At 37.1% G+C, this 24,082-nt stretch overlaps 3 protein-coding genes across 6 annotated transcripts; 1 reads left to right on the forward strand and 2 right to left on the reverse strand.

Annotated features, from left to right (window-relative positions):
• Nucleotides 1-4,749: 4,749 nt before the first annotated feature.
• LOC110621048 (transcription factor LUX) lies at nucleotides 4,750-8,044 on the reverse strand. Of its 3 annotated transcripts, none has more exons than XM_021765279.2 (2): nucleotides 6,860-8,044; nucleotides 4,750-5,077 (listed from the first exon to the last, which is right to left on the reverse strand). In XM_021765279.2, exon 1 carries the CDS (start codon nucleotides 7,898-7,900, stop codon nucleotides 6,908-6,910), a length of 993 nt encoding a protein of 330 aa, XP_021620971.1. In that variant the 5' UTR covers nucleotides 7,901-8,044; the 3' UTR covers nucleotides 4,750-5,077; nucleotides 6,860-6,907. The 3 variants fall into 3 exon arrangements, with proteins under 3 accessions (XP_021620971.1, XP_021620809.1, XP_043815454.1); XM_021765117.2 differs by having other exon boundaries at nucleotides 4,750-5,140; nucleotides 6,860-8,043; XM_043959519.1 differs by lacking the exon at nucleotides 4,750-5,077 and adding an exon at nucleotides 5,787-6,677.
• Nucleotides 8,045-9,390: 1,346 nt separating this feature from the next.
• On the forward strand, nucleotides 9,391-10,236 carry LOC110620399. The gene is made up of 2 exons (XM_021764124.2): nucleotides 9,391-9,842; nucleotides 10,003-10,236. The coding sequence occupies exons 1-2, from the start codon at nucleotides 9,495-9,497 to the stop codon at nucleotides 10,168-10,170; spliced, it is 516 nt and encodes a 171-aa protein (XP_021619816.1). The 5' UTR covers nucleotides 9,391-9,494; the 3' UTR covers nucleotides 10,171-10,236.
• Nucleotides 10,237-11,274: 1,038 nt separating this feature from the next.
• LOC110621476 (pumilio homolog 2) lies at nucleotides 11,275-18,298 on the reverse strand. Of its 2 annotated transcripts, XM_021765780.2 has the most exons (9): nucleotides 17,093-18,298; nucleotides 14,413-15,965; nucleotides 14,182-14,323; nucleotides 13,988-14,095; nucleotides 13,463-13,675; nucleotides 13,269-13,379; nucleotides 12,266-12,460; nucleotides 11,922-12,096; nucleotides 11,275-11,802 (listed from the first exon to the last, which is right to left on the reverse strand). In XM_021765780.2, exons 1-9 carry the CDS (start codon nucleotides 17,729-17,731, stop codon nucleotides 11,765-11,767), a joined length of 3,174 nt encoding a protein of 1,057 aa, XP_021621472.1. In that variant the 5' UTR covers nucleotides 17,732-18,298; the 3' UTR covers nucleotides 11,275-11,764. The 2 variants fall into 2 exon arrangements, with proteins under 2 accessions (XP_021621472.1, XP_043815465.1); XM_043959530.1 differs by lacking the exon at nucleotides 13,988-14,095.
• Nucleotides 18,299-24,082: the final 5,784 nt, after the last annotated feature.

Raw genomic sequence — 24,082 nt, forward strand, 5'->3', positions numbered from 1 at the left:
GTAATGCCTGGCCCAGCCAGGTCTTATCCATAGGGCTAGTGGGGTCGTCCTTGGTCCAATCTCCATCAACAGTAAATAATGCAATGCTTCATATTCGTGTAACTAGTGCAATCAACCTATTACATATAAACATGATGCATGAGCATGCTTTAGGCATTTGATTTCATAAAATAAATATTAAGTTTAGTTCTACTCACCTCTGGCAGACGCTGAACTGACTCCGCAACAGCTAACACTGATGGCCTCCTCGATCCCTCGGGTCCGATCCTACACAGGTGGACTCGAATGAGGTGCCAACACACTCTAAACAACTCATAAACAACTACCCAAAAACCCCTTAAAATATCACTTAAACATGCATAAAAAAACAACCTTGAAAAGGCTGGACAGGGCACTTTCGGCGGCACCTTCGGCGGCCGAACCCTCCCTCCAGAGACGAAACTCGGGCACTTTCGGCGGCACCTTCGGCGGCCGAAAGTCCCACTCCAGAGACGAAAGTCAGGCACTTTCGGCGGCCGAATCCTTCCTTCGGCGGCCGAAAGTCTGCTTTCAAGCCAAAACTCAGCTTTCAGGGGCAAGGTTAGGCGGCCAATCCATGCATCCAAAGGCAGGTTCGGCGGCCGAAACCACCTTCGGCGGCCGAACCTGAGTTCTTCCCAGAAGGGCAGAACTCAGCTTCTCATGCATTCAAGCCTCCCAAACCTTCCAAACACCTCAAAACAAGCACCCAACCTTACCAAAACATGCATAAACCCTTAACCATGCACAAAGGAGCTTAATAGCTTGATTAAACTCCAAAAACAACATCAAAACATACATAGATAGCTTATGGCCCACATAGGCCAAAACCATCAAAACAACCCAAATCCTCACATACTCTCTCCTCATCATGCATACTCACTCCCACATGCATAGACTAGCTTAAACCTCCTACATAGCATCATATAAACATACATGAGCATCACATAACATACATTGGGCATAAAACCCACATAAATCCTAACATGCATATCTACCCATACTCTACCATTAAAACCTTCATAAAACTTCAAAAGACACTAGGAAAGCAGAGATCTACACTTACCTCTTAAAGATCGAGGGTTGCGTGATCTCTAACTCGGAGGTGTGGAGAATCCAAGCTCCAAAAGCTCCAAGCTCCCAAAACTTCGATCTAAGCTTGAAAACTCTTCAAAATAACCATGAAACTCATGAAAACATGAAGGAGATGAAGAAAAACATGAAAACGGCCAAGGGAGGATAAAAACTCACCTGAGCTCGAGAAAGGGGAGAAAACTCGCCCATTTCCGATCTGAGGGCTCTTTATAGGTGGCCTGGTCGAAGACCTTCGGCAGCCTAACGTGCCCCCTAAACTCATGCATGTTCGGCGGCCGAACTTGACTTTCGGCGGCCGAACCTTGACTCGTTCAAACAAGACTTTCGGAGGCCAAAGGCGCTCCCGAAGCCTTTCCATGTTCGGCGGCCGAACTTCACTTTCGGCGGCCGAACCTGGCAAATGCCTCCTTGGTCTTTTCTTTTCAAAACTCAATTCTTTTTCATTTAAAACCATGAAATCAGTAAAAACATTTTAGAAAACACATTTACCCCTCTAGAAGCCTCTGGCATCTTCAAAAATTCCAGATTCCAACGGAGATTCCACCGGAAGGTAGGGATTCCGATGCCGGAATCTAGCCGGGTATTACAGTTTTTATCTTTGTAATCCCTGTTATTCATGATCTTTATGTAAAAGTTTTAATAATGAGTTATGCTTGAACCAAGCTTGAGACATGTGATGTTTACTATAGTAGAGCATTTGATGAGGGCTCTAGTGTGAGTTTTATGTATACAGTTTATAATGCATGCACAGGTCAGGCATTGGTTCGTGAAATGTTTAAGTTTTATGAAAATGTATGATCATGTATGGGATTTTATCAGGTACACAGAATGTATAGTAGGCTTGCTACAGGTTCCGGCGACCTTAAGTAAATTTTAATCCTACCGCCGGTAGCGGTCCAGTTTCCGGGTCGTTACAAGATTCATTGTCGTCATCCACTTCCTCCTCAGATTTAACTACCTTCTCAACTATATTAACCTGTCAGCGATCATTATTAACTCCTTTGCATTCTAGACAATTATTCGATCGATGACCAAGTTGTCTGCAGCGACAACACAAGTCTCCGGTTGGTTTCTGATAAGGATTGATTTTGTCTCCTTTATCTGCTGTATTGATGACTATTTTTCCCTTACTATCTCTCCTTTCTTCTACAGTATTTTGAGGATTGCCAGAATTTATAACCCTAGAAGGTTGTCCGTTGTAATTACCTCTATACTGCTGAGTTTCTATCAGAATTATGTAATTAAAATTTCGATTAGACTGATATCGAGGCTGCCAATCAACACGTTCTTTCGCTTTTTTTGCCATCTCAATGACATCTATCAAAGTGAAAATCGCAACTACTCCCATCCTACAACGAATTTTATGATTCAGTCCCCTCTGATAATGAGCAACTTGCTAGGCTTCGTTCTCACAGTTTTCATATCTCGCCTGCAATCTCAAAAACTTTTCTGTATATTCATCCACCTTTTGACTTCCTTGAATGCCGTCATGATACTGATTATACAAAACCTGAGCGTGATCACTAGGCAAGAATCGTTATTCAATCATCTGCTTCATCAACAGCCAATTTCGTATAGGTTCCAGCCTCCTGTGATAGCGTTCATTTTGAACAGAATTCCACTATGCTACTGCACCAATCTTTAATTTATCAGCCACAATCGAAACCTATCGACCATTTTCCACGTTTATAACTTCGAAAAATCGATCAACCTCCGTCGACTAATTAAGAACAAATTTTACATCTAACGAACTAGAAAAGTTTTGAAGGTCTATCATTATCTTGTAACCTTCGTGATAATTCTGTTGGGGATTTGCGGCCACAGGATTTGAAACTGGCTGTGGGTGTTTGGCTGCGGCAAGTTGATTGTTACCCCGTCGTAGGGCTAGCTGTTTGATCATCTCTCTCAATTCTGCCAAGAATGCCTCAATTGCCACAAGTCGTTCCTCTTGATTGTCGGCCATGGATAAACTTTGCACTGATACCAACTGAAATAGGACTGATTAGACTCTATCAAGAGTTTTAACCAATAATGTTCGGGTAAGACGAAATTTAAAAAACGAAAAGATAAAAATTAAACTTTCTTATTGAAATCTCAAAAATTCAAAAATGTCTCAAACAGTTAAAAAAATGACTATTTATAACAGTAAAAACCATAATATGAAAATTATAAAAAAATATTAAAAAATAATAAAAATATAAAGTTAACCTTTAAATAATGAAATTTTCATCTCAAATTTTGTAAACAGCTTGTGATTCTCGTTACACTTCTAAAAGTCGTATATCTTGAAATTCCTTTAAGCTGTGTCTCGAAATTTTTTTTTGAAAAACTATCGTAAACCTCCAAACGCCGATAGTAAAAAGTAAATTCGATTTATAAAATCTAAAATTAATTGCTTTGCATAAAAATTTCTATAAAATTATTGTTTCATATCAGCAATAAAATAGCTGAGGTAGAGCGAAAATATTTTAAATGAAAAAACATTATTGGACCATTTAATTTTTTTTTTTTTAAAAAAAGGTCCTACGTCATTCCAAGTGCTTCAACGGCTTTGAGTGGTTCTTTCACTATCCGTCGCAGAAGTTTCTTTGATTCCTGTACACAAACAACTGATTATCCCTAGCCGTTTGCCATATTCTCCTTACAAACTTTGGGAACATTTAGCACATCTTATAATTTACAGTGGTAAATTTCAACTTCCATATCGTGTTACAGTTCCAACAGCCCTTTTATCACCCAAAACAGTCTATCAGCCTATCAGGTAATAATCGGAGCAAGCACCAACCTCAAGTTTTGCTCATTTAAATCGCCTGGAAAACAGTTGGCCTAACCAGAATAATGGGGCTTCAACCTTGCAGTGAAACAGTACATAGTTCTGGCCTAAGTAATCCCAACAACTGAAATTATTTGACTCGAATGGGAAAGCTGGGTGGCCATAGGACAAGTAGACTGCATCAATTCATCTCCAATACAAGATTTTAATTCAAGAAATGCAATGAAGTGTGATAAGGAAGACATGTAGAATATAAGTTACAACATAACAGAAATAACTAGCGAATGAGCAAAATCAGGAGCAAGGAATCAATGACAGGAAGCAACAAGAACACTATCGAGTATCAGGTCAAGCCATCAAGGCGCATGAAAACATGTGATAGACGGCATGAATATAATACTACAAGCACAATTCGCAGTGGGGGGTCAACTGATCATAAACCTAAGATGCCCCTTCACCTTGAAGGCACAGAACATAAAAAATTTCTTCTGGGGTGCATCTATACAGACTAAGCAGATTTTATCCATCCAATCAGTATGCCATGAGAAACCACAATCGTCCATACCTTCAAGAAATGAACTTCTTAGGCATCAATCCACATATGCAGCCACCAATATTAAATGAATCTCAAGTCCTTAAAATATAATATATCCATCATTCTATAGCAAAGAAGTGAACACCACCTCAAAGCCACTGGCCAGTGGCCACAGTTGTCACAAGATACAAACTAACTCCAGAGGTCTAGGATTTGAATAAAGAACAGCAAAATATGCAGTCCTCATCAATGTACAAAAATAATCCATACACAGCACAATATATATATATAGAAATTCTTCATAAGGACTATCCCACAAAAATTGAAATTGCTTTAAATAAATGAGAACTCTTTTAGTGCTCCTTTATTCACTTTCCTTATATTGCCAAACTAGGTAGTTTAATATATCCAGTTATAGAACTATTAACATTTATAAAATTAAAGAACAGGTTATGAGTGTAAGCTACAAGCTGTCATCATCTGAAGTAACTGTAAGAGATGAGCCAGATCCTTTGGCTGTCCTCAGATTAATAAGATAAGTATCCAGATAAGAATTGTAAGTATTCATGGTTCTTGCAGATATTCATGGACTGCATCACATCTGAAATGTCTTTGAATTTTCTCCATATATGCCTTCCTGAAAACCTCTCTCATGTCTGTCAAATGTGCAAATTCTCAGCCAGAGTTAATGCATAGCAGGTTTGCTCATACTTCATAATCTACAGAAAATGGATAAATACAGAGAGCCAATTAATTGGAGCTCCCAAAATAAAGCAGACAATGAAGAGCAAAAATGTAAAACCTTGGAACCTGTTACTTGTTAGTGGCTTTTTTGAAAATCAGGTAAATTTCAAACCTGTAATTTGATATTACTAAAATGAAAGGGCCGGTCAAAGAATAAATGTTCAATGGATAATAATACAGGAAATTTTTTAATGATTATGAATTCCAACCATAGTTAATCATTATAATTATAAACACAATACACAGTAATATCATTCAAAATGAAATTAACCAGATATCTGAACAGAGGTATTCTTTATGTAAATCACCACATAATAATATCACCCAAAATGAAATTAAAACAAATTCATGACTAAAAATAAATAACTACAAAAGAATCCACTATTCAAAATGACAATAAACTAACTAAAGAGCCAAAAGTTGGAAGATGGATACACAAAATGCAAGCTTCAAATATCCATGTACCAATTTCAGTAAAGGGATGCATAATGATGTGCATCCACAAACCCCCATTCAAGTCACAACTTTGTTTCCCTCAAATAGAGCAAGCGCTTTAACTTTTTAGAAATGCTAAATCATTGGGATAATGATCATGTTAATAGTAGATTCACATAAAAAGGCCCAGAAACTAATAGTTTAATCTTCTAATTTTAAAAAAGATACCACTGTATATCTCTCTCTTGCTTCCCAGTTATAACAAGTGATATCGGCACCAATGGTTCACAGCTGGATAGAGTGTAGATGTGAGAATGTGACGTTTTCTGCTTCAGGAAGAGCATATAGACATGCCATTGAGCAGCATTGAAGAGTAGGCCTATTGTGCTCTACTAATTTGTTTCACAATAATTCTGCAGTCTTAGTTCTGCTGTTTGTCCTGCAAATATGATTTCGCTTTTGGGGTGTGGTTCCTTCATTACCCTAGTTTTAGTGGACAGGATTTGGTTTCAGATCCTAGACCTTTCATCCATAAACAACAGAAAATGTATGCATTTCATGTCTGCTTTCAGATTTCTTGTGCATTGTCAGAATAAACCAAATAGGAGGAAACTGTTTAACAAACAGATCAGCAAATTCTGTAAACAAAAGTTTCATTTTCAATGCCATGGCTTTGTAAATAACACTTCTTTCTACTAAAATTAAGAATATCTGTTTTTAGAAAAAATAAGTGTACGAAATTTAATCCACCAATAACCTTTAAGACACTTATCCCCTATCCACAGGCAGTTGATCCAACAATATCAGTTCCCAATTCCACTCATCATTTACTACTTACAGGATTGGACAAAACTGATTTGCAGCATCTTATGAATTGTGAAACACGCGTTGGTATATAAACAATGCGGGATTTGAAAAACGGCATTCACGCAATGGCATATACTAAACAATAGGCCCTGCATTGATTGTGTACCAGCAGAAATATTCCCTTCAGGTCTGAGAACCAGTTCAAAACACCAGGCCTCTAACTCTCTGGCAAGAAATATTTCTGGAAGAGGCAGCATTTCTACAAGTGACCTTCAGCAATGACATTTTCATAATTGCAGTTCCAACATAACTAAGTAGTACCGTTTATAAGCAAGCACCAAAATTAGACTTCTCAAAAGTGAAAGAGCCATATTCCTTTTTCATTATCAAAACAGAAACAATATCAACTGAGCAATACTTTATATCTTAGCAATCCAAATAGACAAACTCACCTCTCTGTCTCCGTCCCTAAAACGTGTGAAAGTTAAGTCGTCATTCGATCACTTTTTACCGTTAGGAGAAGCAACATGCTGGGTATAATGCGGGTAAGATGCGCCCGAACCATAATTATTCCCGCTCCAATCCCTCTGTTGTAACATGTTATAGGGCATATGACCATCGAACCCATGATGGTGATGATTATTGCCCATTTGTATCCCCATGTGCCCATATACCGGCATTGGCATAATCGGGCCCGCCGCGGGATGATAAGGGGCAGGAATGGACATTCCCAAATGTCCATTCACGTGGGCGGTTCCACTCCCTCCACCACCGCCACTACCACTCTCACGCAAGCTCTGCGGCAAGGGTGTGGAGGCAAACAACTGATCAGAAGACGAGGGACCCTCACTCGACAACCCCTGCATCCTCTTCAAATAAAGGCGGTACTTCTGCAAATGGCTCGCCACATTCTCGCGGGTCAAACCTTCCACGTTCATCAACTGCATGATGGTCTTCGGTACAGCGCTTTTGATACCGAGATAACCCACCACATCGACGAATCTCTTGTGCAGCTGCGGGGTCCACACGAGACGTGGACGTTTCAGCGTCTTTGCCGACGGATCTTCGTCGGAATTCTCCGTTCTCAAAGCTGAATCCGCCTCTTCCGAATCAATTTTCCTCAACTTCCTCGACTCGTATCCCGAAACGTCCAGATCCATATTGTTCTCCTCCGCCTCCGGCTCTACGACCATAGGGTAACGAGTTCGGTCTTCATTATAAGACTTGAAATTATTCGACGACAGCGCGTTTAACTGTCCCCCACCCCCGGCGCCACGGAGATTCGTGATAGTATTTTTCGAAGCTTGGTTGACTTCTAGAATCGTGCGGTGAGGTTCCGGCGAGATACTGAATGCCGATGCAAGTTCCGGGGGAATTAACAGTTGAGACAAAGGGGTGAGATCATCGGCAGAAGGCAGGCCAATCTCCCACAGTGCAACTCTCTCTTCATCTCCGTTGGCTTCGTGCTCTCTCATCTTCACTTCCTCTCCCATAATTTTTACTCTCCAAAGTCCCCAAATTTGATCGGTTAAAAATTGAAAATTGGATGAGTCGGAGCAACGAGGGAAGATATTTCGAGGGCCTGTTTGGATGGAAGGGAAGGAAAAGAAAATATTATATAATATATAATATTACTTCTTGCACTTTAGGGAGGAAAACAAAAAGGACAGAGCAAGTGCAATAATAGATTCCAGATGAGCACGCTGGTGCCAACGTGGACGACTTGTCCAGATATTTTTGATACCTGTAAATATCTATCCTTCAAAGGATAACCATCCTTTTTCTTACTCCGTCTCAATTTAGAGCTTTGTAGTCTCTCTGTCCAGCTCAGATTAAAAAAATAATAAGTCCAGCTGGCATCTTCTTTATTCTGCAATTTGCGATGGGTCTTTTACATGTAAGCAAGTCGGTGTCTTTGATTGTGGGTCGTTGCTGAGTCGGCAAAGTGCATGCACTTTTTAAGGTTATTTTGGTAATTGATGTTAGTTGGATTGCCGACTTTGCCCTTCAATTTCAGTTTTATTGGTTTGTTCCTCTTCTTGGACCAATAGGAAAGGAGAGTGTTGCTGACACCTGAGAGCTAGCATGGAGAGTAAAAAGCGCTGCAGAATGAAGGTAAACTAATCACATTAAGTTATTGGTTTACAATAATAAATTTTCAATCAGAAACTGAATTATGTGTATTTTTTTAAATAATTATAGATATTATTATATTCAGACCATTTATGAAAAATATAATATTATAAATGAGTATTTGTTTTACATGCTCTCTTCGAAGTAAATAATTTTAAAGTAAAATAATTATTATTATTTTCTTAAAAATTATTTTGGTATTAAAAAATATGAATAGTAATTATGAATTTATATTATCTGGTTTTATTTAAATTTTTATTTATTATTAAGTCATTTTAACCAAATTATTTTGCATATAATTAGTTTTATCTCATATATATATATATATATATATTTTTTCGTAGGCTGGCAATATCAAGAATAACAGAAAATGATATGTCAAACATATTTAATTTGTTAAATCAATAAAAATATATTTATTTAAAAATTATAAAACTGAAATTAAATATATTTTTTTAGAGTTTAATATAACTTTAAAAAAATTTTAATAACTGCGTACATCTATTTACATAACACCTTAAATTACTACTTCATTGCAATTTTTGTAAAATATTGTAGTAATTAATTTTCAGCGAGAAAACATCAAATTTAGGGAAGAGAACTGACGATTTTTTGAGGAAAAAAAAAAAAAAAAAAAGAGCAGTGCATTTTTTTTATATAGTTTGAAACCAAACAGAAATTTCATGCGGTGCGATACCAGCAATAAAAATTATTATAAGCACAGAATCAACTTATATTATAATCTTAATTTTAAAACAATTAAAATATAAAAATAAGTATGTTTTATTATTTAATCCTAAATACAGTATTATTTTTATTATTTAAAAAAAGGCCCAATCTGTCATCACCCACGCCCAATTTTTCTTCGCCCGCTAACCCATCTATCAATCTTCCGTGGCTCTCCCTGTAAAAGCTCAGGATAGAAGGAGCAACAGATGAGCCACGCTTAGGACCATGGCTATGGCATGTGTATTTCTGACTCCACCTCCTCCTCTTCTTTCAATTACCGCCTCCAAGTCTCATCATTCTTCTCTTATTACCACCCACTCCGCAATTCTGCCCTTCACCTCCTCATCGACGCCCCTCAGACCAAAAACAGCCTTCCATTTCCACAAGATTCTCCTACGGGAAACCCATGTATGGAGGACCTACGCTACCCCTGAGGAGGCCTTGCCTTCAGACACTGTAACCCCTCTTGAGAGCTCTCAGCAGATAGTCTTCTCCACTGATGATGGAACCGCCAACATCATATCGGCTCTTCTCTTCGTTGCCTTTGCTGTTTTGTCCATCCTCACTGTTGGGGTAAATTCTGACTTCAATTCTCAAATTAGGGGTTTTTTCGCTATTAAAAGATAATGGGTTTTTAGTGCACTAACCAAAGATGAAATCTTGGGATGTGGGTTCCTGATTTTATACGTTGATTGTTAGCTTTCAATGTGAATTTGAGAATTTTGGTTTGCAGGTAATATATTTAGGAGTAACTGATTTCTTGGAGAAGAGGGAGAAAGAGAAGTTTGAGAAGGAAGAGAAGGCCACGAAGAAGAAGAATGGGAAAAAAAGAAGGGTGAGAGCAAGGGCAGGACCTAGGGGATTTGGGCAGAAGATTAATGAGGATGATGATGATGATTAGCATTTGCAGATGTATAATGTATCTCTAGATTTTGGCATTTTGAAGAGTTGGTTTACATTTTGATTCTTTCTTGTCGTGTTTAACTTTGATAAGCCTAGATAGTTGATGCAAAAGGAAGCTTTTCCCCCATTAGAACTCAAAAAAATTAAGAAAAGGTCCAAAATTATTTACATTTCTTAATCAGGAATTTCATAGCAGAAACAAAACCAACAAGAAATCTGAAGTAGAAATGGGAAAAGCTTGCCTCTTTTTGCATAAGCTGAGAGTTTACAGGTTTGAATGGATGCTTATTGCTTCCCAACTTGCAAGTTGATTTTTTTTTTTTTAACCGTAGCTAGTTGAATTGAAGCCAAGCATTCCTACCATTTAAAATAACTTGTGTACATCTGGCTAGCGGTTGCACCAATCATGGCCTTTGCTGTTTCATGCTAAGAGCTATTCAGAAAATATATTGAAATTTGGATCACAATTTGGTCCGATAACTAAACATGAAGGTGAGAAACAAAATTAACCCAAGTCTTTGGATAACATTTTGAAGAAAATAATTTATTTTTATTAATTAATTACATTATTAAAAATTAAAATATGCTTAGAAGATGTATAAAAAAGATTTAGTGATTACATTAAAATTATCAAAATTCAATAAAAAAGTCAAATAACTTTTTAAAAAGACAATCTTCTGATAATAAAAAAAAACTCTTATTGATTAATTTTTTGCAAGAGCTCCAAATATATGACAAAAAATGCAGAAAAAAAAATCCTTTTAAAGAATGTAATTACTGAAACTTTAGGCAAACATCAGATTCTTGTGGCTACTTAAATTCTTTCAAGTATCTTCGTTGGAAGAGCTTATTTTCCCAATTTTATTGGTTATCCATGTTTTCACCCTACTAAAACTTGGTATCCTATAATTAGCCCCCCACATATAGACAATGTATAAATACATATTTTAAAACTCTGGAAAGCTGTCCAATCTCAATGATACAAGAATATCAAACGCGAGTCTTAAGCTCTGTTTGGGACCAAAATTTCATTATGCATCAACAATTTTCAATTTTAGTTTAGCAGAGTACTCTGGGTAAAAAAAAAAAGAACAAGAGATATGAAGAAAAAACGTAAAATCAGCATAAACAACACGACATGAACATGAGAATATAAGAAAAATGTACTTTTAAGAGAAAAGAGGGAGAAAAAAAAAGAGAGTAAAATACCGATACATGAAAGGAAAACACTGGCCTCACCTAACATTAACAGCTCTCCATATACCAACATTTGTACATTCGCGTTTAGACTACCTCAACATTTGATCATTTTTTTTCTTTTTACACCCTTAGGAACTCGTATGGTCATTTATCTCCTCTTGCAGGGGCATCAGGCGTACTCAACATCTGATCCTCAGCTTCCTCAACTCTATGTATAAGCCTTACAACTACACAATGTACAGTTTCCAGTACAAGCAACAACATTTATTTTCAGTCTGCCCATACCTGTCTAAAAAGATAGGTAGAGGCATAGCTTTTAATACGGGAAGGACAAAAGAGACGAAGCTCACACTAGCCTCAGTTAGCTGTACAAACTCTCTTTCCTATGCCACCTAAGCAGGGTGCAGAGACTGTGCGGCGATTCTCCTTTCTGCAAACAATCATTAATTGGGACAGTTACAAAACTTTCCCCTCCAGTAGGATCATTAGCTGATCTTGAACGCATACAATTAAGTTTTGCACAATCACTAACAAGGAAAGAAAGCATACCCCCAGCAGCAACAAGTTTCTCCACACGAGCAACGATATGCTTTCCATAGGTATACTTCTTCAATGCATTTAAATGAATTTTTATTCGAGTAAGAATCAACTCGCGTTGTTGATCATCACAAGTCTCAAGCACTTTTTGTACGACATAGTTTGCAAATTGATCTTTCATCATTGCCTAGACACAAACAGAAAACAATAGAAGGGAAAAGGAGAGAAGAGATATCACATGTTTGCAGCAGAATGGTAAAAATTCTGAATCTCTTTCTTGAAACGGACAAATTTTTTTTTTAAGGTTGTTAGTATCTCATTGTAACTTGAAATAGAATTTCATAAGAGTTGCAAACCTGAAGAGGCTCATTTTCATCAGTGGTTCCAAGCATCTCATTCACCAGTAACTCTCGCTCACTGGGACCACCAAAAGATAAACACTTCTCCACAACATTGGAGGCGAACTTCTGCTGGCTCATCTGAACTATCTTCCCAGCTAACTCCTTAATAATAGCGGATCGTTCATGAGGTTTTCCGTGCTCCAGCACATGCTGTTAAAAGTAACGAAAACCAGAGAATAATCAAAGCAATATAGACAAACACTTGAATGATAATGATAATTCTTATAATATAAGACTCTAGGAATCCAAAGCCAACGGGAGGAGAACTGCATAGTATAAACGAGTGCATGATTAAATTCAATGCTATTATAAGCATCATACTTGCTAATATAATCCTGTAATTTATTGAACCAGAAGCGAACATCATGTTTCAAACTAACATGCTTTCTAGAAAAGAACAAGATAACATGTGACCTTGTACTCTAATGATTAATTTTATTCGGCAAGTCCAGATGAACTTTAGAAGAACCCAAAAACACCATGATTCAAACCAACCACCTTACACAAAAGAACATGATAACATGTCAGATTGTACTCTAATAACCACTAGTATTCAGAATGTCCAGATGAACTTTAAAAGAACCCCTTCCGTAAGGGGATAACATGAAAAAATTCAACAACAAACTACTTTCTGACACGAATGACTTGCTACAATTGGAATATCTTAGACAGGATAAGAGAGAGAAAATAGAGCAAAACATTCCAGTAACAAATGCCAAACAGTTTTTGGAAAAGTGAGAGTGAGTGAGGAAAAAGAAGAAGATATTCCAACCATGACCATAGCCAATCATCTCAAGAAATACAGTGATATTTCCTTTCTACAAACAATACTGGATGTCAGTGCCAGCACTCCCACACACTCCTAAGTAACATGAAAATTTCCAAAATCACACCTCAGTTGCAAATGGCAGTGCCACATGTGAATCCATAGTGAGAATTTTCAGGAAAGTATACCAACCTGAACGACATAGTTGCCATATTGATCTTGTGCTAACATGCTAACCGCTCCTAAAATCTCATCCATGACTTTACTTTGTGTTTTTGGGTCCTCGCAGTGCTCTAATATCCTCTGTTAATAAGCAATAAAAGTTTCTAATTTATTCCTCCAGAAAGGTCCAAGTCTCAAAATAAAATATAAACAATTTCTGAAACCTGTATCACACGGCACCCATATGGATGGGTGGAGAGTGTCACAACTTGATCAAAGAATGTTGAGACAATAAATTGGATATTTTCTTCAGGGACACATTCGATACACTTTTGGATTACATGGTTCCCGTTCTGATCACGTACACATCGCATGACATGACCATCAAGCTCTTCTACCATTTTGATCTTCTGGTCCAGGTCAACAACCTCAATTGCCTGAACAAATTCAACAGCCAAAGTTACAATCAAATCCTGCAGGACTGCATATATTCATCTAAAGTACTCATTTTAAGTCACACCCTGATAATCAAGCACAAATGAGTACATAGAATTGCTATCACCTCAAAATAGGAAACATTATTAGAACCAGGCTGTGTTCCAGGGACACTTTTTGTGCATTAAGTGTCCACTGTCCACCACCCAGGTAATACAGTTGCACTTGTTTTGCACTAGTTTTTCTCAATACCATTTATGGCTCCACCAATCTAAGACCAGGCAAAACAACTGGTATTAAAATAAAAGTAGTACCTTCTGGATCACTCGACAACCATACATTTGTAAGCTAAGTGTCAAAACATGACCAAAAAGCTTGCCAGCCAGTTCTCTTCTCTGTGAAGGAAGCCCGTGCTCAAAGAACTGTAACCACACATGGTTACATTTGCAAGTCCAGTAAGATGAATAAAACCATAACTGATGACATGAACAAAGTAGAGATAACATACCTTCTGAATTACATAATTACCAAACACATCAGTCATTAATGCAAGAGCATGGGGCATGATTTCCTTGTAAACCATGTTTTTCTCATCAGTTGTGGCTGTCTCAAGTTTTTGTTGAATGAACCTACTTCCATACTGGTCCGCACTGCTCATAAAAGATGTCAAGGCCACAGGAAAAAATTTTTGGATTACTAAATATGATCAAGCACAAATCATTCTTTGAGCAGGAATTACCTGAACTCAACAACGTGGCCAGCAATTTCTGAAAGTTCAAGACACTTGGTTTTGTTGCTCTTAAACTCTTCCAGAAGAGTGGATGCAAAGCTATCATCCATTTTTACTCCTGTGTCCAAGTGCCATGGTCCAATGATGCCCCCAGCTAAGTTCCTCATCGCGGAAGGAAAATGCACATTCAGCTCACTGTGTCTTATAGGACTGCCAGGTCCAACTGGAGAATTTGGAATAACAGGACTTGCCAAAGGACTTCCAGGATATGACATACCAACACCAAAAGCAGGATTCCCATAATAGCCATGATGACTAGAAGTGCCAGATTTACCGCCAATTGGCACTGCAGACTGTGATTGCTGAGATGATAAAAGAGCTCCAACATAAGCTTTCTGAAGTTCAAGGATATTCATGTAAGAATTACCTAAATAGTTCCTATCAATTGAGGGATCATTAAGAGCTGCAAGATGGGCAGCATACTCAGGAGTCCTCAAGTACTGGAGATATAATGGATCAACAAAAGGTGCCTGAAGGGTGCCCCCAGCCATTGGACTACCGACTCTTCCAAGATTATGAGACTCAGAGGCAGCAGCTGTTATATTTGCACCAGACCCCAGTCCTCCTCCAAGCACTCTTGAGTCCATTCCAGAGACGGCCACAGCTGAGGCTGCAGCAACATTTTCCAATAACATTGGTAGATTACCAGTGCCAAATTGGCTGGCCATCATAGAAGCCAATGCTGGATTGACTGAATATCCACTTAACCCATAGTTTGGCAGAGAAGAATTTGCATTATCTAGATGCTGGTACTGCATTGATAAGCCACCTCCACTATTAAGAGTGGAGGTTGGTGATCCTTTCATGTAAGAACTGCCAGAATGAACACCAGATTTCTGCAGTTCAACATGCCTATCAGCTACCAAGTTTGAGATATTCACATCTGATCCACTGCCATTGCTCTTAGCCAAATCAGAGTAGGAAATCTTTGCTGATTGAGAGAGGGAAGGCATGTGTAAATGTCTAGATTCAACTTTCTGTATGTAAGCATTTTGCTTCTCATGATTCTGACCTCCTTGGATACCAAAGATATCAACATCCTCACAGTTTTCTTCATTCTTCACACCATTTGTTGACAAGTTCATGCCAGACAAAGCAGCTGCCAAATCTGTAGACTCGCCTATGTGGGATATAACACCATTAAATGAGTTTGAACCAGTAACACCTCTCTTTTCAGATGCAGAAGCCCTCCCCTGTCCAATGGGTGTAGGGCAAGGGCTTGGGACCCTAGCAACAAGTTGAGGATCAGGAGTAGTACTTCTAGACAAGGAAGAACCTACAGCAGCAGCATAAGAATAAGGAGGAGGCCCAATATTTTGGGCAGCAGATGAGCCCCGACCATTTGAACCTGATCGTAAAGTATCTGTAGATGACAGCTTGTGGCGCAAATGAGCCAGCTCAGCTTCAGCTGAAGCTGGAGTCTCAATTTTTCCATTAACTGCATTACTGCTGGCTGGGCGCGAACGGTGCCCTGTCCCAGAAGTTGCATGCCCCAAATCATCCTGCATGGACACATAACTCTAAATAACAATAATAACATTTCAAATAAAAACAACTGTACCAGTATCAAACCAAACTTGTAAACTGGTAATTAGGCATAGAAGAGAATCCGGTTGAAAGATTCATATCAGAACAAGAGTTACTGGGGCAATGTTCTGTAGGATTGAAGAAATTCCCCAAAGCCCACAAATAGCATGTCGAGCACATAGTTAATTCTCGGTATCCAGTGTAAAAAATTAAAAATTAAAGAAAAAAGATCTTGAACAACCAAAAAGCCTTCAGAATCCACAAAAACTATATAAGGGTCACAGTTAAGAAATTTTTTCATTAGTACTGCGTTTCATATTTTTCCTCATAAGGCTTTGTGAAGTGTAAAAGGACATCAGAAAGAAAGTGGCTGCTGACAACCTAAAATTTGATTCTATCATGCAGACAACATAAAGGGGGAAGGGTTGCATTGACCATATGGAATGCACTTCAAAGTAGCATCATAACTCAAAGCTCAACTTTAAGGCATATTTTCCAACATGGCTTTCTAGACAACTGTCTCAGCTTCTTCATCTATTAAGGAAGGCTACATACTACATCCACAGTCAAGCGCACACCTGCTAAGTAATTTATACAGCCAAATTCATGTGCATTGGAGAATATACAAGATTTCCTCAATGTAATCAGATTCTTGTGCAGAACAACTACATAACCATATTTAACATAAGCCATAAACTGCCTAGGTGGAAGTCAATCAGAATAAAATGCATGATGAAAATTACTTAAGGACTCAAAACTTATCTTTAATAATAAAGGAACAATACTAACTGTTAGGCGAGGGGGATTGGGGGTTGGGGGGGGGGACAAGATACATTTGTACTCCCTCCATAAAATTGTCATATAGGCAAAATTTCAATTAGAAAATGTGATTGCCTCAAAAGTAGATTGACCTATTCAAAGCAAACGTCAATATGAAGCAATAAATGCCGCAACAGATAGTCCAAGGAAAAGCAATGGATCCCATTGATCACAATGCTGCCATAAGAAAATAAAGCAGACAACCCACAGAAGTTACAAGAAATTCACGATAAAAAAGCAGCAAAATTTAGCATATTTATGCACAATCGTAGAAATAAATCACCTGAAAGATTTCTGCAATACTCTTCTGTTTACTCCCAATACCTAAACCTGGTAACCCAATCAGCCCATTACCACCCCACTCCGCAGAGCTATGAACCTTGTCAGGCTCAATCCCACTTTCATGTTTCCTTGAATCAAATCCTGGAGGCATAGAGAACAGAGATCTTCCTTTCCCATTATCAGCCCTATTGACGTTCCGCCTATCTCCAATCCCACCTAAAACGGAACTTCCTCCCCCCTTCAATATTTGTGCGAACCTCCAATCCTCCCTGGAAATCAAAGGAGGTGGAAGCCTAGGATTCAAATTCACATTTGAATAATAGTATGAAAGATAAGCAGGATCAGACCTAAGCTCTTCCTCTGATTCAAGCCCATTCCCCTTTTTGCCACTAACAAACTCAGCAAACGCAGCACTAGCACCACCGCTTCCATTACCTAGCAAGCCCCCAACTGCACTCAATGAACCCTCCACAGTTGGAGGCGCAGAACCACTTCTGTACAAATTGAGCTCTTTCTCGAGATCACCAGCCTCTTGCCTTCGTTGTTCGCGCAGCAACAACCCTATTTCCTTCTCTAAATCATCACCAAATGATCCGTCATTAGTTCCTACCATCGGTCGCCTACCCAATTCAGATAACATATTCAGAACCCCAATTTGATCATCACCCACCACAACAACTCAGAAACTAATAATTAAACAATATCTACAATTACAGCCGAAACGCTTAAACTCCCGAAAATAAAAACTTCCTACGTTTGAAACAGCTAACCCCGTATATACAGGTCCAATAAGATAACTTCAAACTACAAAAGATCAAAACTTTCGATCGCTTAAACTGCTACGAAATCAATATTCTAATTCTAAACTACAGACTCGCTCATTAGTCCCACACATAACTGTAATGGAAATATGGGTTAGTCCCCAAGAATCGATGTCGTGACATAAACTAGACAACCTTGGAGAGCCATGTCCAGGTAAGAGGAACAATAAAACAAACTCCAACGAGAATCTAGGAACAGAAGTTGAAATGAGGAAACAAGAAAAACTCAGTAAGGTTTAAGGCATATCAGAGTAGAGCATAAGGAGCTGGTAATGAAGAGAGTTATATTTAACGGCTGAGATCAATCTGGCGGCGATTGGTTCTTGCAAGAACCCTTAGGGTTTTGTTCCCATAGCAAACAAGGATTAAATATGGTTAGCTGGGAACAGTAAAAACTCCAATATTGGGTTTTCCGTTTCTAAAGAAAAAAAAAAAAAATCTCTTAAATTAAAAAATCCATATTATTATTTATTATTAAATATGTCCTAAAAATTAGGGTGATTGACCAAGTGATAACCGACTGATACATGGTAACAAGTCGAAGTCGAAATCCATATGCAATAGTCCTTTTTTCATTGGACAATTTTTAAGATAAACTACTATTAAGTCTTTAATTAGTTGATTTTATTTTAAAATTGTTTAATTAAAATATTTTTATATCAGTTTATTAGAAAAGAGTGTGATATTTGACAATATAACTCGTTCAATTTATAATTAAAAATATTAAAATATAAAATTATTGTCATAATATTAATTGATTAGATAAGGAATCCAAATTTATAATATTAAAATTATATCTGATTATCATAACTTTAAAAATAAACTTAATTTTAAGAGTTAACAATTTTTTAATATTATCTGACATATATATAACTATCAAAATGTTTGGCAATTTTAAGGTACATTTTATATTTAGTATAAATTTTATTTCATATATTTTATATTTATTTTATTCTTACAGTTTATATAATTAATTTAAATTGAAACAATTATGTTTAATAGTAAAGTTGATATATTTAAAGTTTTATTTAAAAGATGAAAGACTTACTATATAACTAATAGTATAGTAAAATAAATTAGTGTTATTTATTTTTATGTTCATAAATAATTTTGGATTTAACGTGACTTTACGTTATTTTTGTATTATTTACATTATAATATTCTTCATAATGAGAATATTATAAAAAAATATGTCATATAAATTCTATTAATGTATATATAAAAATAAAATAAATTTAATTAAGTCTGCGTATTTTTTTTCAATAAAGTCAATTTATTTTTTTTATTAATTAAACTTTTGTACTCTTGTTCAATAACTAAATAAATATTGATTTTGTAAAAGTTTTATTTAATTTTTTTGTTCACAAAATGACTCATGCTAAAAAAAAAAGTATAAATGTTTAGTAGATAAATTAAGTTTACATTTTTTGGGTGCACGCCATGAAGTGGTTTGCAGAAATGTGAATTCCTCTATGGAGAAACAAATGATAGGACCACTTTGAGGTCTAATTGTGATTCCATGATGAGGTACATAGATATCCAGCAACTCTTTGCAGTGTAGAACCAAAATCAGATCAGGCAATTTGATCCTGCTAACCGAGGAATGGGTGGTTGAAAAATAGTGAGCCAGAAGAAAACATGGCTAAATATTAGCAATATCTCCTGATATCCGCGTCTTTGGAGATATGTTTTTATCTAAACGGTGGTATACTTTGTTGAGAAAATTACTTTTTAGTTTTTGAAATTTAACATAATTAATATTTCTATCCATCTATTTTGACGACCCAACACTTAAGTCTCTAATTTTCTTTTCCGTCCGAATTCATAATTCTTCCATTCAAAATGGCCGTTTGAAATACGTGAATTGACAAAATTAACCCTTATAATAAGTTTTTCTGTTTCAAAATCACGAAACCTTATTATCTTTCTTCTCCCTCTTTCTTCTTTCTCTCTCTTGCGCTCTCTCTATCTTTTTTTAAACTTCTCTCTCTCAGCTTTGTCCTTTTCTCTCGCGCTCTGTCTATCTCTCTCTCTCTCAACTAAACACATCTATCTCAATCGAACATTGTCCCTCTCTCTCATGTTCTCTCTGTTTCAATCGAAACTTATCCCTCTCTCTCGCGCTCTCTCTATCTGTAATACCCGACTAGACTCCGGTATCGGAATTCTTACCGTCCGGTGGAATCTCGGATGTCGAAAACCTCTAGAAGGGTAAAATCATGTTTTCATAAAATGTTTTAATGTATTTGATGATTTTAAGCAAGAAAGAAATTGAGTTTTGGAGGCACCTTAGGCTGCCGAAGGGTGGTCTGGCCAGCCCTATATAAGGGCTCCATGGCCGAAACGGGCGAGTTTTCTCCCCATTTTCGGCCAACGGTGAGTCCATGCTCTCCCATGGTCGTTTTTGATGTTTTTCCTCCAATCTTTTATGTTTTAACAAGTTTTATCTTGATTTGAAGATATTTGAGCAAAAGAGCAAGTTTTGAAACTTGGAGACCCAAGGAGCGAAATCTCCCCCATCTCCGAGTTGGATCGTCTTCCCTCTCGATCTTCAAGAGGTAAGAGTAGATCCACACTTCTTTTCATGTTTTAGTTGAGTTTCATGAAGTTTCTTGGGGTAGAAATGCATGTATAAGTTTATGTTGAGTTTTTGGTTTATGTTGTGTTTATGAGCAATGTGAGTTGTTTATTTATGTTTGATGTGTTTTGGTTGGAGTTTAGGATAGTTTGGGACCCCTATATGCTTGTTGGCTTGAGTTTGCTTGTTGTAGAATAGGTAAATGCATGATTGAATGTTTTGGGAGGCAAATGTGCATGTTGGAGGCTGAGTTCTGCCCTTTGGAAGAACTCAGGTTCGGCAGCCGAAGGGACTTTCGGCCGCCGAACCTGCCTGTGGAGGCAAGCCTTTGGCTGCCGAAACCTGCCCCCGAAAGTGGACTTTCGGCTCTGGATGGGACTTTCGGCCGCCGAAGGTGTCGCCGAACATGCATGAGTTTCGTCTCTGGAGGGAACCTTCGGCCGCCGAAGGTGCAGGACTTTCGGCTCTGGAGGGCCTTTCGGCCGCCGAACCTGCCGCCGAAAGTGCCCTGTCCAGCCTTCCTTTGCATGTTTTCTATTATTGTTTTAAGGTGTTTTAGGGGGTTTTTGGGGAGTATTTTAGAGTCATGTTCATGTTTGTTTGGTCCCTCATTTGAGTCTACCTATGTAGGTTCGGACCCGAGAAACCGATGACCCCAGCAGTGAGTCAGCTACTTCAGTGTCTTGTCAGAGCTAGCCTAAGGTGAGTAGAATGACTCTTTATGTTTCAAAGTAAATAATGAAAGTTTTAGCATGATTCACGCATCATGAATGCTATGAGATATATTAGGGTGCTTGCATTAGAATTCATGAATATGTTGCATTGCATATTATGTTGTTGATGTGGATGAATGTTGGATGATCCATTAGCCCGTACTATGATATGATATGATATGAGATAGTGATGATACGGTATGAAAGACTAGTGAGGCCCATTCTACGCCCCTAGCACTATGTAAGAGAAAGACCAGTGAAACCCATTCTACGCCCCTGGCATATTGAAATGTTATGTTATGTTATGTTATGTTAATGTAAGAGAAAGACCAGTGAGGCCCATTCTACGCCCCTGGCACTATTGGAATGTGTAGTGGGCTATTGGTGACAAATTCATCCTTGATGTGATTTGTTTGTGATGCGATGCATTCCACGATATCATATGTTTTAAAATATAATGTTTTATTATTCTGCTCACTGGGCTCTAGTAGCTCACCCCATTTCCCTAATCCCCCAGGTTTGCAGGTACGGGATAGACCAGGAGGTCAGCCAGAGTAAAGTCATGGTCATGTAATAGCTAGTGGTGGACATGATAAATATTGAAATGTAATGTTTAGAACAGTAATGTAATGAATAGTATTAAACAGTTATGTAATGTAATAGTGTTATTGAGGATAGAATTATGCTTGACCCTAGTATGTTGTTAATCCTTTTTGAGTACATGATTTTAATGATGTTTATGTAAACCAAACTTAATAAATGTTATGTTACCCATTGGAGCATTGTTGAGGACTCCAGTGTGGGGTTGATGATTATGTATATGAATAGTGCATGCACAGGTTGAGTTTGGTAAATGAATGAGAAAATTTAAATTTTTTATGTAATTGTTGATCATGTATAGGATTAAACAGGTTTACAGGAGGTATGTCAGGCTTGCTACGGGTCTCGGCGGCTTTATGCCGATCTGGATCCTAGCGCCGGTAGCGGTCCGGTTTCTGGGTCGTTACACTATCTATGTCGAAGCCTTATCCCTCTCTCTCGTGCTCTCTCTGTCTCTCTCACTATCAAAACTTCTCTCTCTGTGGTCCAATTGTCTCTCATTTCTTTAATTTTCTCGAAAAGCCCTGAACCCACCATATTCCGAAGGTGTAGCTTGATCCACTTCGAAGGTACGAAAATCCCTTTTATTTTACGGTGTAGAAAAATTTGTTACTTTACTTTTTAGATTTTTTGAATTACAATAATTAATTTTTTATTTATTGATTTTTCTAGGCTTTACCCCTAAGATTTTGGGGTTTAATGATTTGGGAATTAATTTTGTAATTTCCTTTTTACTTTTGTAGATAGCAATGCATAAATTTGAGAGGTACAATTTGTTAATCAAATATGAAGGGCGTGAGGAGAGAATGAACAATTTGTGGACAGGTGTACAAGTTGTGAGTTTTTTATTGGATATATTAGATGTGCAACATATTTTTTTGGATAGATTTGGTGAGTTTTAATTTCGTCTAAATTGGATGAAATTGTAATTTTTTCGGATATAATTAGTGTGCAGCTTTTGATGTTTTTTTTTTTACAGATTTCATTTGTAGGTTTTGAGATCTTTTAATGTGCAGCTATTTTGGATATATACTGGTCATTTCAGATATGCAGATATTATAAATCTATTTTGGACAATTTTAAAGAAATTAGATAGGTTTTTTTGCATATATTTTGTAATGTAATGGAAAAAATTTCATTTGCAATGTAATGGACTTGATCATGTTATCATTCAAATGATCAAGCTTTTATATGAATGAATATTCAGTTTTTTTCACATCCTATGTATGCGTTTACATTTCTTGTTGGCTATTTTTTTTATAACATTTTTATATGTGAATAGGGATAAAGTACTTTGTAACAAAATAATACATTGTCACTTAATTAACTAAAAGTTCACAACACTATAATCTATATACATTTAAATATTCAAACACTATAATCCTTATATTTTTAAATTTTCAAACACTTTAATCCTCACATATTCAATTTTTCAAACACTTACGTCCTCATAAAATTAAATATTCAAACATTTTAGTCTATCGTACTACTATAAATTCAAAATATATATTCACAGCAAAAAAAGTAGTTTCTATTATCTAAATTTCTGGTATATATTATTTCAAATCACTTTCATTGTTACTCTAACTATAATAAAAATCAAAACAATATAAATTATTCTCAATTGGCACATAATTCCCCCAATATTTACAATCTCATCTCTAGTAGCTTTTTGTTCTTCCTTCATTTTCTTCAGATCATTTTTCATCTTTGCAATATCTTCTATTACCTTCTCTAGCATTTCTTTTATAGGTGTTCTTTTTTCGATTTTCCATCCCTCATCCACGTTAATGCTGCCACTTGATGGAGTTGAACTTTGATTCACAGGTTCACACCACCCATGAAAACTTCCACACACATTATCTCTGCAAAAATAATATAGCTTATTAGGGTTTTCGGCTGACTCAGAAATTCTTATCCCAGCCCTTTTACCACATCTGCGGTTCACATTTTTTAATCTTCTATTCCAGTACCTGGCAGACCCACTTAATACAGACATTATTCTTCTCCAGTGATGATTCACAACAATCGCCGAAAGGAAAGAGAAGATGTGAGGGAGAAGAAAGATGATAATGAGAAAAAAAAAAAAAAAGGAGAATGAACAATGGCTGAAATGAAATAGAGAAGATATGAGGGAAAAGAAATATATGAGAGAGTAGAAAGATATGAGTGAAAATAAAGATGAAAAAGAGGAAAAAATGGAGCATCAACATTGGTCGAAAAGAAGAGAGAATATATGAGGGAGAAGAAGGATGGGGAATTTTACGTTGAGAGGGGTT

The sequence above is a fragment of the Manihot esculenta genome, chromosome 1 (assembly GCF_001659605.2).
Source record: "Manihot esculenta cultivar AM560-2 chromosome 1, M.esculenta_v8, whole genome shotgun sequence".
Taxonomy (NCBI): Eukaryota; Viridiplantae; Streptophyta; class Magnoliopsida; order Malpighiales; family Euphorbiaceae; genus Manihot; species Manihot esculenta.

What these genes read in the sequence shown, in the direction of transcription:
- LOC110621048 (XM_021765279.2), bottom strand. Translation starts at nt 7,900, where the DNA reads ATGGGAGAGGAAGTGAAGATGAGAGAGCACGAAGCCAACGGAGATGAA.
- LOC110621476 (XM_021765780.2), bottom strand. Translation starts at nt 17,731, where the DNA reads ATGTTATCTGAATTGGGTAGGCGACCGATGGTAGGAACTAATGACGGA. An exon ending in ATGGGTGCCGTGTGATACAG is followed by an intron (nt 13,380 to 13,462) that starts GTTTCAGAAATT and finishes GCTTATTAACAG; the next exon opens with AGGATATTAGAGCACTGCGA. An exon ending in ATGAAAATGAGCCTCTTCAG is followed by an intron (nt 12,097 to 12,265) that starts GTTTGCAACTCT and finishes GTTTGTGTCTAG; the next exon opens with GCAATGATGAAAGATCAATT.
- LOC110620399 (XM_021764124.2), top strand. Translation starts at nt 9,495, where the DNA reads ATGGCTATGGCATGTGTATTTCTGACTCCACCTCCTCCTCTTCTTTCA. An exon ending in TGTCCATCCTCACTGTTGGG is followed by an intron (nt 9,843 to 10,002) that starts GTAAATTCTGAC and finishes TTTGGTTTGCAG; the next exon opens with GTAATATATTTAGGAGTAAC.